This window comes from Neodiprion pinetum, chromosome 5 (genome assembly GCF_021155775.2).
Source record: "Neodiprion pinetum isolate iyNeoPine1 chromosome 5, iyNeoPine1.2, whole genome shotgun sequence".
In the NCBI taxonomy this organism is placed as follows: domain Eukaryota; kingdom Metazoa; phylum Arthropoda; class Insecta; order Hymenoptera; family Diprionidae; genus Neodiprion; species Neodiprion pinetum.
In genome coordinates, this window is record NC_060236.1 from 10,074,068 (window position 1) to 10,089,966 (window position 15,899).

At 39.0% G+C, this 15,899-nt stretch overlaps 1 protein-coding gene across 1 annotated transcript; it reads left to right on the forward strand.

Annotated features, from left to right (window-relative positions):
* Positions 1–1,892: 1,892 nt before the first annotated feature.
* Positions 1,893–10,238, forward strand: LOC124218999 (G-protein coupled receptor dmsr-1). Its single transcript, XM_046626031.2, has 2 exons — positions 1,893–3,279; positions 9,539–10,238. The coding sequence occupies exons 1-2, from the start codon at positions 2,244–2,246 to the stop codon at positions 9,742–9,744; spliced, it is 1,242 nt and encodes a 413-aa protein (XP_046481987.1). The 5' UTR covers positions 1,893–2,243; the 3' UTR covers positions 9,745–10,238.
* The last annotated feature ends 5,661 nt before the right edge of the window (positions 10,239–15,899 follow it).

Consider the following 15,899-nt stretch of genomic DNA (forward strand, 5'->3'; position numbering starts at 1 on the left):
CCAATTCAGTCGAAACGAGTGAAAGCTGTATAATATCGTACGAATTTATCGAACGAAAATACTTTTCTATTAAAAAATCGACGTGTTTAATACTTTTTACAGATTCCTCATTCTGAGCCTCATTAACGAATAACAAATGTTCGACTGTTCGTTCTGCCAGATCAGTGAATTTTCAAAACATGCTGAGCACAAATTGGATGAAAAACCGTGACCCGCGCACTGCGGAGAATTCGACGCGACGAACATTCGGCGTTTGATTAGGAAAGAGCGAATCTAATTTTTTCATTTTACATCGTAATTTGTTTCTCTACGTCTATAAATACCGTTATGATTTGTTTGATAGATCCAGCACGGTGAGGAACTTACGTAAATCTTCGCGAACGTAAATAGCGACCCACATTTCGTTTAATCAAACGTTTCTCTCAGGCGCATTATCAAACATCTGGAATGTTAGAAGACCAAAACCAATGTAACGGAGGTTCGACTTGATTAAAAGCCCATAGAGATATGAAAAATAAACACGATGTCATTCCAAGATACCTATCTCGAAATAATTAAATCTGAAGGGAGAGAAGGAGAGAGAGAGAGAGAACCAATAAGCGATTCAAGAGGCTCATTCGAGTGGAGATGAGAGCGTCGACCTCAAAACCAATCTAGTTGGGAAAAAATGAAATGAAAAATGGCCAGAAAATTACCGGATTATATTTACGAAGCAGATCGTCTACTTTAACGTTTATATATACGTGTAATTATAACCTCTTGATTGATTCAATGAATTGCAAATGGAAAAGTTTATTCTCAACGTATTCGTGAAATATTCTTGCGAAACTCCTTCTTGGCTGGATTTTTCTAACGATGTAGTTCCACGGTTCAGAAGTTATCACAGATGGATATATAGGTCTTGGAATGAGCAATTAGCGTAATGGAAATTTGTAGAAGTTATTTCTCTTTCCAATGAAGATCCAGAGGCCTGACAGTTTTCGAGTCTTGAAATTATTAGGGTACCAAAACTCTGGCACCTCGTAACTAATTGATCCAACCGCTCTTCCACTAGTTGAAAATTTGTTAAGAACTATTTGCGAACTGAGAATAAAAGCTCACGTATGAAATTCCGAGTCTTGTCGGTCGCTATTTTGAGTCAAAGTCAAAGAACTTTCACAGCGTGTTTCCGCAGTCGACTAAAATATTCCATGAAAATTTCATGCCAATCGCTGAAGTTTGATTCGCCAAAATTAGGAATGCAAAATCGAATTTTGCATAGTTAATACCAATTCTCAGACGTGATTAACAACGAACATCAAAGTTGTCGAGCAGCAATCCGTCAAAGCGAATCTGTACAATTCTCCTGGAAGCTACCGATAATCTGATTTGAAATCGTCGTGCTTTATACTTGAGAAGAAGGATCAAACAAAAGCCTGATTGCCGCGTATTTCTCCTGATTTCTCCAATTTTTTTTGGAAGAAACTCTCGGTGCGTTGATAATCCAGTAAACGTAGTCTCCGACTTAGCTCTGGCCAGCGAAGAGAAACGTCAAGACAGAGGCTCAGGGTGTAATGCCACTTGATATGTGGCAGCAATTTATCGTCCCAATACGGAGTCTGGAAAGATGGAACGTTCGTTCGAAACAACGGAAGTCGAACGACGAAGGAGAATCCGAAAGACGGCGATGAGAGAACGGCTGAAATCCTCGAGCGCACCTGAAATTCGATATGATTCCGGCACGCCGAGTCAGACGGGAGTGCGGAACGTGTGTGAAAGGCTGGTGGATGCAGGCGACAGCACGAGGCGCATGGAATCAGGTAATCGGCTTGGCGCAGGCGCCAGCGTCGGGACGCCCGGCGTCTCGGGAGGCACGGCGTCTCTTCAAGTCTTCATTCGAAGTTGACACGCGAAACGCGTCGTCCACGTCGGCCGGGCATCATCCGACGAAACGCGGGACTTCGCGATAAGAACAGAACCGAAAGTGAAACCGGACGATGGTTTAGAGTGAAGAATGTCAGTCCGCGCGCCGAACGATCGTACGAAAAAGGCGCCCGGTTGCGATTCGACGAATGAGGACAAATGACTGTTAGGAAGAAGAGGTGATCTCGATCTCGATCAACCTTCGATCACCGACGAATCCGCGTAGATACCGCGACACCAGCGAACATTTCGTATCGGGTGACGATAGAATGTGCAGAAAGTCATACAGCGATCGGTTTTATCAAGCACAAAACGAATCGTGACCTGAACGACTCTCTCCAATGATGAACTTCACCAACGAGACAGCGGAGTTCGAGGAGGAGGACGGTTTCAGCTGCAGCTTGAACGGTACCCTGGACGCCTTCCACACGAGCTACATCCAGGTCCACGGATACGCGAGCCTCCTGGTCTGCCTCTTCGGCTCGGTGGCGAACACCTTGAACATAGCGGTGCTGACCCGTCGGGAGATGAACTCGCCGACGAACGCGATCCTGACAGGACTGGCGGTTGCCGACCTCCTCGTCATGCTCGAGTACATTCCGTACGCCAGCCACATGTACCTTCTGCACCGTCCCCGACGTGAGCAGTTCACCTACCCTTGGAGCTTCTTCGTCCTCTTCCACTCCAACTTCGCCCAGGTCTTCCACACGATTTCTATATGGCTGACAGTGACGCTGGCGATATGGCGTTACATCGCGGTCGCCTTTCCCCAGAAGAACCGCGAACTCTGCAGCATCAACAGGACGATGCTCGCGATAGCTGGCGCCTACGTGATTTGCCCGATAATCTGCGTCCCACTGTACCTGACCTTCAGTCTGGAGCCTCGGACCATGCTGATCGACGCGAGTGGAAACGCGGTGGACTTGAACCAGACGAACCACTCGGTGCCCGAAGACGCGGTGAACGCGACGTTGTACTTCGTCAACTACAGCCAGACGGCAATCGCTTATCCTTTCCTGAGGAACATGAACCTCTGGATATACGGCGCTGTCATCAAGATCATACCTTGCATCGCTCTCACCATTCTCAGCCTCCAGCTCATCCTCGCTCTCGTCGAGGCCAAGAAACGCCGGCAAAAACTCACCTCCGCCGCCCTCGTAAAGACTGTGAACAAATCTACCGACGCCAACGACGGGAAAAAAACACGTAAAAAACCATCCCGCCATATGGATAAGGAACGACAGACCGACAGGACCACCAGAATGCTTCTCGCCGTTCTTCTCCTGTTTCTCATCACCGAATTCCCCCAGGGTGTTATGGGTCTCCTCAGCGTCATGCTCGGCGCCAAGTTCTTTGACACCTGCTACGTTAAACTCGGTAAAAATACATTCAACGAGATTACACATGCTACGTTTGTCCCATGGTGACCATGGCCAGCGGTAACGCTCCGTGATATACCTTCTAGTTAGAAACTGGCCAAAATGTATGAGAACGAAAGTTGAACAGGCGTAGAGATCGTTAGAATTTTCTTCTCTCCTTCGGAATTTCCTCTCATTGCTGTTGACCAAAGTCGTCTAATAGAATTTCTGCCTCATTCTCCATCCGATTAGTTTCTCAAAAATGGCTCGCTGTAACGAGTTTCTGGCAAAAGTAATTTTTCAAGTGAACCGAGGGAAGTTCACTCTAATTCCGCGGTTCGTGACGCTGAAAAGTAATCCTATTTTGTTTGGGGAAGTGTACCGCGCGTGTTACATTGCTTCTGTGTGTCGTGCATGAAAACACGTGTGTGAAAAGACCGGGAGCCGTTGGTCTCTTGCAGGAAACGCGAGGAATTGTATTCGGGAAAAGGGGTCGCGGATGTGTGCGAAATCTCTTGCCCAGTCATCCGACACGCGATGCGATGCATGCTTATGGAAATATGATAGATCACGTGTGAATGTACTTTGGTCGAAAAAGTGTCGACGAAAAAATGACGCTAGTCATGTGGGATGCGTATTGTGTAAAAATTGAGAACCAAAACGCGTCAATGTCGCGAAAAATGTTTTTATAAATCTTCAATTTTCAACCGAAAACGTACAGTTATTAACAATCTTGCGAAGATCGTAATTCTATCGGTACAATTTTTTGAACGAGAAAAAGAGAATGTAATTTACTTTTTAAGTGGGTATCGTACCTCGGATTATTCCTAAATTGATTCTCTTTCAATTGCCTGATAGATACACTTTTCAGTTACGCTTACGTTAATTTTGAATAACTTTAAATGAATTCGTACCGCACGATTATTTTAGTTGTTGTTGGGTAGGTTTGTTTAACTTTAGAAGCTGTCAGTCAGGTTGATTTTGATAAGATAAGTGGATCGGTTTGAGATGGGGAAAAATACTGGAAAAAGAAACTTTAATTCGTAGTGAACAAGTCCTAAATTCAACGACCGCAGAAGCGTTGTATACGTATAATAAACATTTTTGTAAAATACAAGAAACGCGATATCGTCTAGCAGAAATTGTAGCTCTTACCAAATAAATTCTCTGAAGTAATCGCCTGAAAGTTACATAGACACAAATGTGATTTTATTTTAAATACATCGTATTAGTTCGTTTATTAGAAAGCCCCAAAAAATAATATCGCAAACCACAATTTCTTGAAAAAATTCGAAACGCCAAGCAAAAAACAACTGCTTCTAACGGTTAACTGAAATTTGAACGTCAAATAGAACTAACTGAATAAAATAAACATGCAAGCAATGGTCGTTTTTTTTTTTTTTTTTTTTTTTTTTTTGGTATAAAACCAGTTTGAACTTATAAATAAACGATTTCTTCAATCAGAGGTTTCCAATTTGTTACAAGTATTCACGCCAAGTTAAAAGTACACTTTTCTACCAAATTGAATTCACTCAAAGTCAGCAGCACTTTGAGCTTCCATTTCTTCGTTTTTTCCATTCTCATTCAATATTCGATCATGCAAATTGACACGATTTGTCGAAAATGTAGCTATTTGTGTTTCCTTAATTATTCCGAAGCAAAGAACTTGAGAAATAAATAAATCAAATCCACACACTTATTGCACGGTATCTTACGGAGGTGGAGACTAAATTACACTGTGCAAACTTTCAGCGGCGTGTCTGTGTAACTAAACTTGTTCGAGATACTTGAGAGTGAAAAAATTTCAACATGGTAAATTTGAACACTCTATGACTAAGTAGGTGAAGAGTGTCCGGTTGATAATGGATCAAACAATTTTTCACGATTGAAAATTTAAGCTGCTCTCGAACGATATCAGCCACCGGCCAAATGACGGAACTTCAACGGCCGCAAGACCATTTGACACCAGAATCGATACCGTGAAATTAAAGCACGTAAATGGGTTCGTGGTAGATCAGTACGAGTTTCGAGTGTCAACTTTTACGCACTGAGAAAAATTCTATTTGTTATAGTAACTAAAAAAATTCAGTAAAACAAGTATCGTTAGAAAAACTGTTTGAATATTGTTGGAATTACGAAAGACGAGGTACGCGTAAACATTTTGCGCTATCGTCGATCCTTTTTTGGTAATTGCGACGCAAAATCAGTTTGTTCGGTTTACTCTACGTTTTCAGTTAAATAAGCCTTCAACGTCAATTTATTGTTGCACAAGCGTTAAATTTTTGCAACAGTTGCAAGAAAATACAGTAACAGTGATCGTAACGAGAAAGAACAGTAACGGATACTAGAATTTCCGCTAACAGCTATAAAACTAATTTTCATTTTCTACCTAGAACTGTATTTTTCGATTATGGTAAAAAATGAAAATAGTCAAGGACTGAGCGGTAACCGGAACTAAAAATTTCTTTCAGTGCATTCACGGAATATTTCAAGTACCTGCACTGACCTTTTTCCTTCCAATTTCTCTCTTCTTCCGAATTGTATCATTTTTTTTTTTTCCAACTGCGCAAACCGCGGGGCGTTCTAAGACAAATTCGATTCAATCCACTCTTTTCCCTTTTACTTGGGGTGAAATTTAACGTTCATTTTTCTGGCATCCAAGGCCGAAGAAGCTGCAAACTATTCAAAGTATAAAAGTACAACCATGTAAGCCGTTAATTTATCTCGGTTAGAAAGGGCGTTTTGTAATTTTCAACTGCGCCTTCTCATCGCCGTTAATGCCTTGGGGAAAATCCTCTGTATAATAAAATCTCGAAACCTCCAAATTTTTCGTGTATAATCGGGCAGACGATTTAAAACGTTTCCCATGAATAAATCGCAACGAGTACGTATAGACGAAATATAAGAGGTATGGAAAAAGAAAAAACATGCGGGTATCGGGGAAAAAAAAATGTTTGAGATGATATTATTTATACATTCAACCATATGGCGCCTTGAATATTTTCTTTTAACAACACGTCAGTTTTCGTCAGTTTTATACATGAAAAACGTGGGAATCCTGACTTCTATATTTCTCCCTCTAGGTGAAATGTCAAAGTTCAATTGACTAGCTTGAAAATATAACAACAGTCAAATCAACGCGATATAACTGGACACGTTTATTACAATCAAAATACTGCAAAAGAGGAGACGTAATGCGGATAAAGAGATCGAATCAATTAAGCGATTAATTCCCAATCATGCTCCCCGTAATTCGATCAAATTTCCTTCACATTTTAAAAGCAAAGCACCGGTGTTAGTCTAATTACTTTAGCAATAAGTCAATTACAGAAATTCTCTCGTGTTTCCATTATTTTCTCCCTCACGTTTGTGTTTCCTACTGCGGAAAAACGTTCGTCCGAAAACGGCATGTAGAAGAACAAATCTCAGTAATCTCACCGAAGGCTTAGAGTCGACGTAACTCGATTGGTTATATTAGTCACGTAACGCGATTCATTGTCATTAAAGATGCAAATCGGGATAATTTTACAGCGAAAACTTTTTCATTCACAAGATTTCGTTCGAAACAAGTATTCGATTCAGAAAATAATAAATTTATCCCAATTCAGAGTATAAAAAGAAATTCTCAGGCGAGAAAAATAAATGATACGGAATATCGGCTTTAAGTTAAGACGGCCAGTTCTTGCCCTGCGCTACATGGATATAATCGCAAATACTGCAAAAGCTGATCATTGTAATCAGGTGAAAGGAACTGGGAAAAGAACAACAGGCTTCGAATAACTTGAGTTACAAAACGGTGGAAAATAATACGATACTCTGGTTAAAGCTGGGGTTAAAATTTGAAAAAAAATATTAACTTATATGCATTTATGGACCGATGGGCCAGCTTTTGAAAGGTGAAAATCTACGTCTGGCTGCAACCTAGATATTTACTTACTTTACACTGATTGTAAGATGTGGAAATCATCTTATTTTCTGGGATTTAAATATTACCATTTACGAGAAACAGGCTTATAAATTTTATCACGGTTCAAAATTGAAGATTTGTTTTCGAATGTTCGGCACTTTCTATTATCGGAAATAAGATATGAGTCAAGGTGCTTTTTGTGTGAAAAAAAGTATGATCTTTCCGTACATAGAATCCATTTTAACGGTGGATCCTCAGCAACTACGGAAAAACACGTTCTTTCTACATTTTTGTTCTGTATTTGCAGAGTGGATATAAATAAATTGTCGCAATTTTTTACGTGAATTCGGAGCACGACCCTTCACCGGAAATTTGACTGAAATTGGATTGTACTTGTTCGATATGAATTTCCGAAAAATATTAAATGTATTAAAAAAATTCGTAATTTCTGGAATATTTGTATACAGCAATTCAACTATGATCCCATTTTTATCATACTCTAATAATGTTATAATATACTCCAAACTGTCACGTTTTCCACACAAACAAGCAGCAGTTTGAATCCTCTTAGTTCTTTGCATATACCTACAGGATTAAAAATGTCGCGAAAAAAAAATTAATCATTCAGCAGTTCCAGACGATCTACCTTAAAATGAGTTTGATATTCAGAAAGATCGGATTCTTTTACTCAAAACATGAGATCTTACTTCTTCCAGACGGCCAGAAATCTGAAAGCAAAGGTTCGACTCGAAAACGTAATAAAATCCGTCAACGTGTTTTTCGTAAATAGTAACATGCGAAATTTTTCTTGACCGTGGAGAATTATCGTAGAATTAAAACTCGTGGGTGTAAACTGTTCTCATATTATACATATACTGCATTACTTTCGGCTGAGACTTCGGCCAAAGCACGGTCAACCATCTTCAGAGCCTATAATGTAAATTAACAATGTTTATACATAGAAACTTAGGAACTCCGTTGAAGGTACAAATTTAGCGTAATATCGTTCCTGAAAGCTTACAATCAGTGCTAATTTAGAGGTTATGATCGTTCAGTTATTTCTGCTTAGTTTTACTACCTTGCATCAATTGAAAACGACATTTTAATAGCGGATGTCAAAGGTTACGATGAAAGTAAATATGCAAAATCAAAACGTACAGGAACGAACGCGACTTCGGTTAACGCATGATGTGTTTGTAGGTTGCACGTCTCGTGGAGAAGTAAATCAAAATTCTGAAAAAGGTCCTTAATTGTACGTATCATAAATTGGATGAACTATTTTTTTTTTTCAAAGTAATATAAAATACAATGGCGGCAGCACAGCTTTTCTTCGAAGAAGCCTTTTTTTTTCAAAGGCGCGCGGCCGGATCAACTGCACCTGCAATTTTTAATTTACGGTGAATGAAATTTTTTTTTTCTTCGATTACACACGCGAACAGCTACAGAAATGCGTAGGATTTTTTTGATACAACCATTTTTACAAAAACGGCACGTTATTGAAATAAAAGTTTAAAATTCTAAGAAAAAATCGTCCGAAAATTGTTTATAAATAAAAAAATTCTGTAATATATCGAGAAAATCCTACGTACTTATATGCATAATGCAATTGTGAATATACAGTTAAAATTTCAAGTCAATCAATCAAGATTTTTTCGAGTCAGGAGTCCGGTTGACTTGATAAAATGTAGTTTCGAGAAACACGCGTTCAAAGTTTTCGATACGGAAAACTGATTCGGTATTTCTTCGGATCGTTGATCCGTAATAAATAGTAAAATTCTGTCAATTATCTTTACGGTCAACTTTCCTTTTCCGCCAAGGCCTTTTACTTTATTTATTTATTTATTTTTTCAATTACGCAATCGGGTGTCCATCCTCTTATGCACGTGGTCAACGCATTCTTTCTAGGACACTGTAAAATTCTCACACGGCTTAGCGTCTACGATTCCTTTAGCACTTTTCATCTTTTATCTTTTTTCATCGTTTAACATCTTTTATAAAAATGTTTGAAAAAAAAAACACAACAACAACTTTTTGAAACTTCCACAGCGGCCTAACCCCTTAAGGATTTTGGTATCGTATCATAAAAATAGCATGTAAAAGCTGATGGAAAGTTGGGTGGATCGGCCTACACAGGTGCCGATACCAGTGACCCGGTTTGCAGAGTCGCAGGATAAGGAGGGCTGATATTCCCAAGAGACAAATAGTTATCCCCTGACCTCGGAACTCTGGTCCCTCGTAAAATAATCGCCGGGGTCATTTGCAAGGGTAGAATTTCATCCGGCTCCGAGACCCGAGAGCTTTGAGAATTCGGGAATTCGAACGGGGTGCCGATTCGTTGGTTAATCACGTGTAAATTTATCTTGTCCAACAGGTGAAGTGATGGACATCCTTGCGCTGATCAATTCGGCCATAAACTTCATCCTCTACTGCGCGATGAGCAGGCAGTTCCGTATGACGTTCAACCAGCTCTTCGGAAGATCGAAACTCTTTGGGAGATGGATGCCGATACCGCAGAATGGGGAAAACAACGGTAACACGGGGACAAATCACACGGTCACGCAAGTAACGCAAGTCTAGCACAGGCGTTTGCGGAAAACGACTGCGTGCTTTCCCGTATGAATTTACATCGCGGTTTTAAAACGCAAATCCAGCTCAAATCCTTAGTTTAATTAATTGTATGGAAATGCCGAGTTTCGCATTCAAATTGGACCACAATCAGCTCCTCTTAATACCTTCAACCCGAACGGTACGAGCTAATATTTTGGCAAATGTGTAAAAGAACACACCGCCGCTTTCACTTTAATTGCCTACCTCAAAAACTTGGAATTTCCTTAAACTCGGTCGTATGTTTTGTACACGATACGACGTGGAGTATCTTTTTTTTTTTTGAATAGAGGATTTTACGTTGTTACAAAGGAGCTAACAGGTGAAATCATTTTCATTGATCGTAGAGATGAAATATTTTTTTAAGATATTATTATATTCCATACCCATTCGTAAAAGTAAACTTTAGCCAGGTTTCTCAGTGGGATAAAAAAAAAAAAAAAAAGTGAATCGTGAGTTTGGTACAACGGAACTCGTTCGGCCACATACCTATACGTAATATATACATGCATTTATAATATGTATATATATATATACGCGTAATCGTTACGAAAGTAAGAAGTTAAGTGTGTATAAATTAAGACAGAGTTATAATTATTATTACAAACGAAGCATCTCGAAGTGAAATTTACAGAACGTGTCAAGTTATGTAAGGAAACCTGGGCATCGGGCACATTTTTTCCAGTTACAATCTCGAATGTGCGGACCATCGCGTGTTTATATTAATAGAATGTTTGAGCCAAGAGTTTACGAGATATAACCCAAGTATAATAAATATATTTATTATACCGCAGTACACGCGGTTCAAAGGATAAACAATTTAATGATTTATTTACTCGAGCGCAGGCACATCGCCTTGCAGCGTGACGCAATTTTCGCCGATCAATCACCCGGCGTTATGAGAGAAGTGCGTGAAGTGATCCCTCGATCAAACTCCGATTTCACGTGACGCGCATATTTATTTATTTGTTCGATTTTAAACCTCTGCAGGAAATGCACAAGCGCAGCACCAGCAACAACGGAAACAGCGTATTACACTGAGAGAAATTTTTAGTTCCGGTTACCGCTCGGTCCTTAACTATTTTCATTTTTTACCATAATCGAAAAATATAGTTCTAGGTAGAAAGTGAAAATTAGTTTTCTAGCTGTTACCGGAAATTCTAGTATCCGTTGCTATTCTTTCTCATTACGATCACTGTTGCTATATTTTCTTGCAACTGTTGCGAAAATTTAATGCTTGTGCAACAGTAAATTGACGTTGAAGCCTTGTTTAACTAAAAAAGTAGAGTAAACCGAACGGGCTGATTTTGCGTTGCAATTACCAAAAAAGGATCGACGATAGCGCAAAATGTTTACGCGTATCTCGTTTTTCCTAATTCCAACAATATTCGAAAAGATTTTTTAGCGATACCTGTTTTACTGAATTTTTCTAGTTACTATAAGAAATGAACTTTTTCTCAGTATAAGGATGCATGGGGCGTACAGTCAGGTCAAATAAGTGGTCGAAACAAAACTGTATAAGACAAAAATTTACAAAATCTCACAATGTAAAAATAAAAAGATCCTCGTGACAAGGATAAAATTTTGAAATAATGCATTTTTAATGTTTATTCCTCGTTACGTGAAACAATTCCGGAGAGATAATATTGTTATGTCATTTTTCATCTGGTCTTGATTACCAATAGCAATCTTATTCGTGAATGAACTTCCTCAAGATCGTCTCAGTTGGATTTTGGATAACGATAATATATTTAATGCTAAATCACAAGTTCATCGTATGTAAATTACGATTTGTATGCATCGAATTTTTCTTTACCTACCGATCAGCTGAAGAAAAAACAAACGGGACAAAAAGTTTTTTTGCGATGATCCCAAAAACTGCCGAGTAAAAAATCTGAAACTGATCAAGACTTGGCAGGCAGATGATAAAGTTTTGAAAGAAAAACTGTCTCACGTCATCAGACGATTTGCACGATGAGAAAAATTTCATTTGTTACAGTAACTAGGAAAATTTAGTAATACAGGTACCGTTAAAAAAACTGTTTGAATATTGTTGGAATTACGAAAAACGAGGTACGCCTAACCATTTTGCTCTATCGTCGGTCCTTTTTTGGTGATTGCAACGCAAAATTAGTTCGTTCGGTTTACTCTACTTTTTTAGTTAAATAAGGCTTCAACGGCAATTTATTGTTCCACAAGCATTAAATTTTTACAACATTTACAAGAAAATATAGCAACAGTGATCGTAATGAGAAAGAATAGTAACGGATACTAGACTTTCCGCTAACAGCTAGAAAACTAATTTTCATTTTCTACCTAAAACTATATTTTCCGATTGTGGTAAAAAATGAAAATAGAGGACTGAACGGTAACCGAAACTAAAAATTTCTCTCAACGCACTGTATTTCTGAGGAAATTCTTATTACTCGTCAAAATTGGTCGAACTGTAAGGATTTTGCAGTTAAAAAAATCGTAGATTAATTCTCTGACGTGGTTGATATCAGGATGATTGCTGTCGAAGTCGAGTGTTGAAACCTTTTCTTCTAGATAACAGAAACCTTTCAAGTCGAGTATACCTAACTTGATGTGGTTTAGTTAGACTTTTTCAATTTTGGATTATTCACGTTTTTGTTTCGAAACAGTTCTGACCTGTGTTAAAAAATGACTACACGACCTAATTTAACATTGATTTAGAAAAACACATTTTTCACATTACACGAAATAATTATTCAGCGTATTTCGTACACGAAAATACGAGCGCGCCGAGTTTAGCCGCGCAAAATGCAAATGATGTTGAAAAACGACAGAGAAATAAAAAAATATTGAGTGACAACGGGAAGGGGATGACGACGAGTAGGAGCTTTTGCGAAAAAGCACGTACCCGAATCTCGGCTTGCATAGCAAACCCGTGTCGTCAGAACTTGAACGTTACGCCGCTAATTCCGTTAGTTGAATTATACTTGTGTAACTGTACTGCAAGCACACACGTAAATAATGTTTCGACGAGTATACGGGGTTCGGAATAATAAATAAAAAACAGTTACTTTATATAATTTTTCCGAGCCGCATTATATCCACAAGTCGGCTAAAATTACATTCGTACTGGTAACAAACCGTGAATCAGTTGGTCGTAAGCTTTCGCGAAATATTGCTTCCGAATAAAAAACTCTGAGCATACTAGAGTTGAGATAATCCGACGAAATTCCCCGCGAGCGGGATATCTGCCAATAAAATTTGCATATTTCGTCATTTACTGCCGATCTGTAACCCAGAGATTAGGGAACCCTTTGAAATAGCTGAAACTACAAAAACCAGACTACTTGATAGTCGGGGCAAATAATTGACTATCTAAACTAACTAAAATGCTCCGTGAGCACAGCAAAACGGCTGCGATTCATGTATTAGCTTATTTTTTATGAAACTTTGTACATGGATAGTATATATACATTCATGTTCATGAATTTCTCGTTAAATTGAAAAAGTGTCTTTTGAATTTTTTGAAAAAGAAAGTACTAGTTTAATTTCATAATTGATTCAACGCTTATTAACCAAGAGCTTTTCTACACAACGTAAACGCAATTCAAAGTCCAAATTTCATTGCAAGGTTATAATTCATATTGGCGACCAGTTAGGTAATTTCAGTGCATAATGATAATCATTTGTGGACAGATCCACTTTATTGAATATTAATTGAAATTATATTTAAAGTGATGAAAGGTCATTCGGTTGAATTCGAATTAACACTAATCAATTCACTAAACGTACCGACGTGTCAATTCGTCGAGTAATTATTACCCCGCTAATAATATTGGTAATTGCGAAGAGCTGTTAGCGAGAAGTTTTCATCGTATGACGAAAATATGACGAAAAATCGTTTCTCAACGATAAAAAGCAACGCAACGTCGTCATTCTGTATTAAATCGGTACGCGTATGAAAAAAACGTAAACGTAGACACGTGTCGTCGCGTTTTTTGCCCTCCCATGTGGTTTCTTGCATCGTCAATTCTGCGCTGAATCTGAAATTCAAATCATATCTGCGTTAGTTATATCATGCAGGGCGTTATGATGTAGATTTTGACGAGGTTCAAACCGAGAATATTGTTCCTGGGACGCGTCGAGCATGCGTGTACGTTGCATAGATAGTGCAACCGGCCGTCAGTATCAATTTCTCACAGTAAACCTGAATCTAAATCACGTCACGGAAAATGTCCGTGCCTGAGCGGCACGCGTCGCTTCATGTGTAAACGTAGATTACACACACTCGATGGGCGTGATTTATCTGAACAAATTGAAAACGATTAGTTTCAAAAGCTTCGGTCTAATCGAATTCACGCATTAAACGCGTCACTGGTTTACAGATGAAAACGCTCTTATTGATCGAATTTTTAAAATAACCCGAGTTCTTTTCAGTCAAGTATTTTTTCACCGCCACGTTGTTGATCATTTTCTCCAACTTCCTCTTTAGGAAGAGATTCAAAGGCATAAGTGATCAGTTTCAAAATTTATAATCATTCTCGAAAAGAACTCATAATTAAAGAAAGGTCAATTTCTTATGAAAAAAAACAATACAACTGAGATTTATGAGATGATGGAGTCTGTTGAAATACTTGAATTATGTTTTAGACAAATTGTAGGACTCGCTCATTTTTTTCACGAAATTTGAAACGAGCTTAAAAATCGTGCAGGTGTTTTCTATAAAGGATAAATTTCACATTCAGAAAACTGATTTCCACCAGGCAACATTAAGAAACAACATTTTGAAAAAGCAACTGGTCGGAAAGAACTTTCAGCAGATGAAATATTTTTTTGGCAAAAAGACTTTTATCTTTACAAATGAATCAGATATCAATCAATTTGTTGAAAATCTGATCAAATAAAGCCACACAAATGGACGAAATTTTGACCAGACCAGTTAAATGATTTTCGAGTTATTGGTAGACAAGAAAAGAAATATTACCCTCGTGGAGGTAACTTAAAAATTGCTCATGTCAGCCATTTTCGCTCATCGTTTAAGACCAAAATTATCAAAATCCGTCCATCAGTTGTCGAGATATCGTCGGATGCGTGAAAAAATTGACGACAAACCCAAGCATCCATTTCGATTCTCTGTACCTCGAAACGTGTAGATCTATTGAAAATTCAACGTTGTATATTTCGGAATGATAACACTTAGGTCCCCTCTTCTCTGGAAACAGAGAAGTGGAAGGATGAAAAGTAAAGGGAATGAGAGACAGGACGGAAAAAGCATGAAAAGCACAACGCAAGCTTCTCCCTCATCCCGAATTGCCATCGGGTGGTGGTGTTCAGGTGCAGCACTTAGTCCAGGAGCTGCACCGCGATAATGGGACCGAGAGGCAACCGACACGCCCTACAAATGTCGGCGAGCTAAAAGCTCAAGAGGATACCGAGTGTCATCGTCAGTGTTGGTATAATTGTGTCTACGAACGTATGTGAACCGGCGTGTAAACACAGGGCGTTATTATCTATGCCTAAGCTGTGTATACAGCGAATGTACCCACGCGACATGTCGCGGGAAGAATTTACAAGTCTTTGTGTACCAGGCAGAGAGAGAGAGAGAAAAGGGAGAGAGAGAGAGAGAGAGAGAGAGAGAGAGAGAGAGAGAGAAATAGCGGCCCCATTACGCTGCATGCTAAGATGAAAGCCCATTGCGCACGTTTCTACCGTCAAGTTAACTGCAAGCTTGAGCTTTTCGTGTGTTGCACACTGCAATTGCCACCGTCGTCATTAAATTATACGTGAACCAATTAGGAATAAACGAATGAACGAGAACTTCGCGTTGGTTTCGCGTGGATTTTGACCTCTTTTCTCATGCTCTGCACCTATTTCCAGTTCTAAATACGCACCGGAACGAAAACGTGAAAAAACGAATGTAAATAAAACTTTTCACTGAACCTGATATAAAAGTTATCATGGAACTGAAAAAAAAGTTCATTTTTGAAATACTGAATTTTTAAACTACGAAACCGCGCTTTTCACTGTGCGTATTAATCCTAGGACGGTGACGTTAGATTTTTTACCCATTTCGGCGACGGGGGGGGTGAAAAAAACGCCCCAATCTTGTAAATTCTCATCTCTCGCGTACATCGTATCCTTAAGGGTCCTATAGG

Coding starts and splice junctions, on each gene's coding strand:
- LOC124218999 (XM_046626031.2), top strand. CDS start 2,244: ATGATGAACTTCACCAACGAGACAGCGGAGTTCGAGGAGGAGGACGGT. Junction 3,280..9,538: donor CACCTGCTACGTTAAACTCG/GTAAAAATACAT, acceptor CTTGTCCAACAG/GTGAAGTGATGGACATCCTT.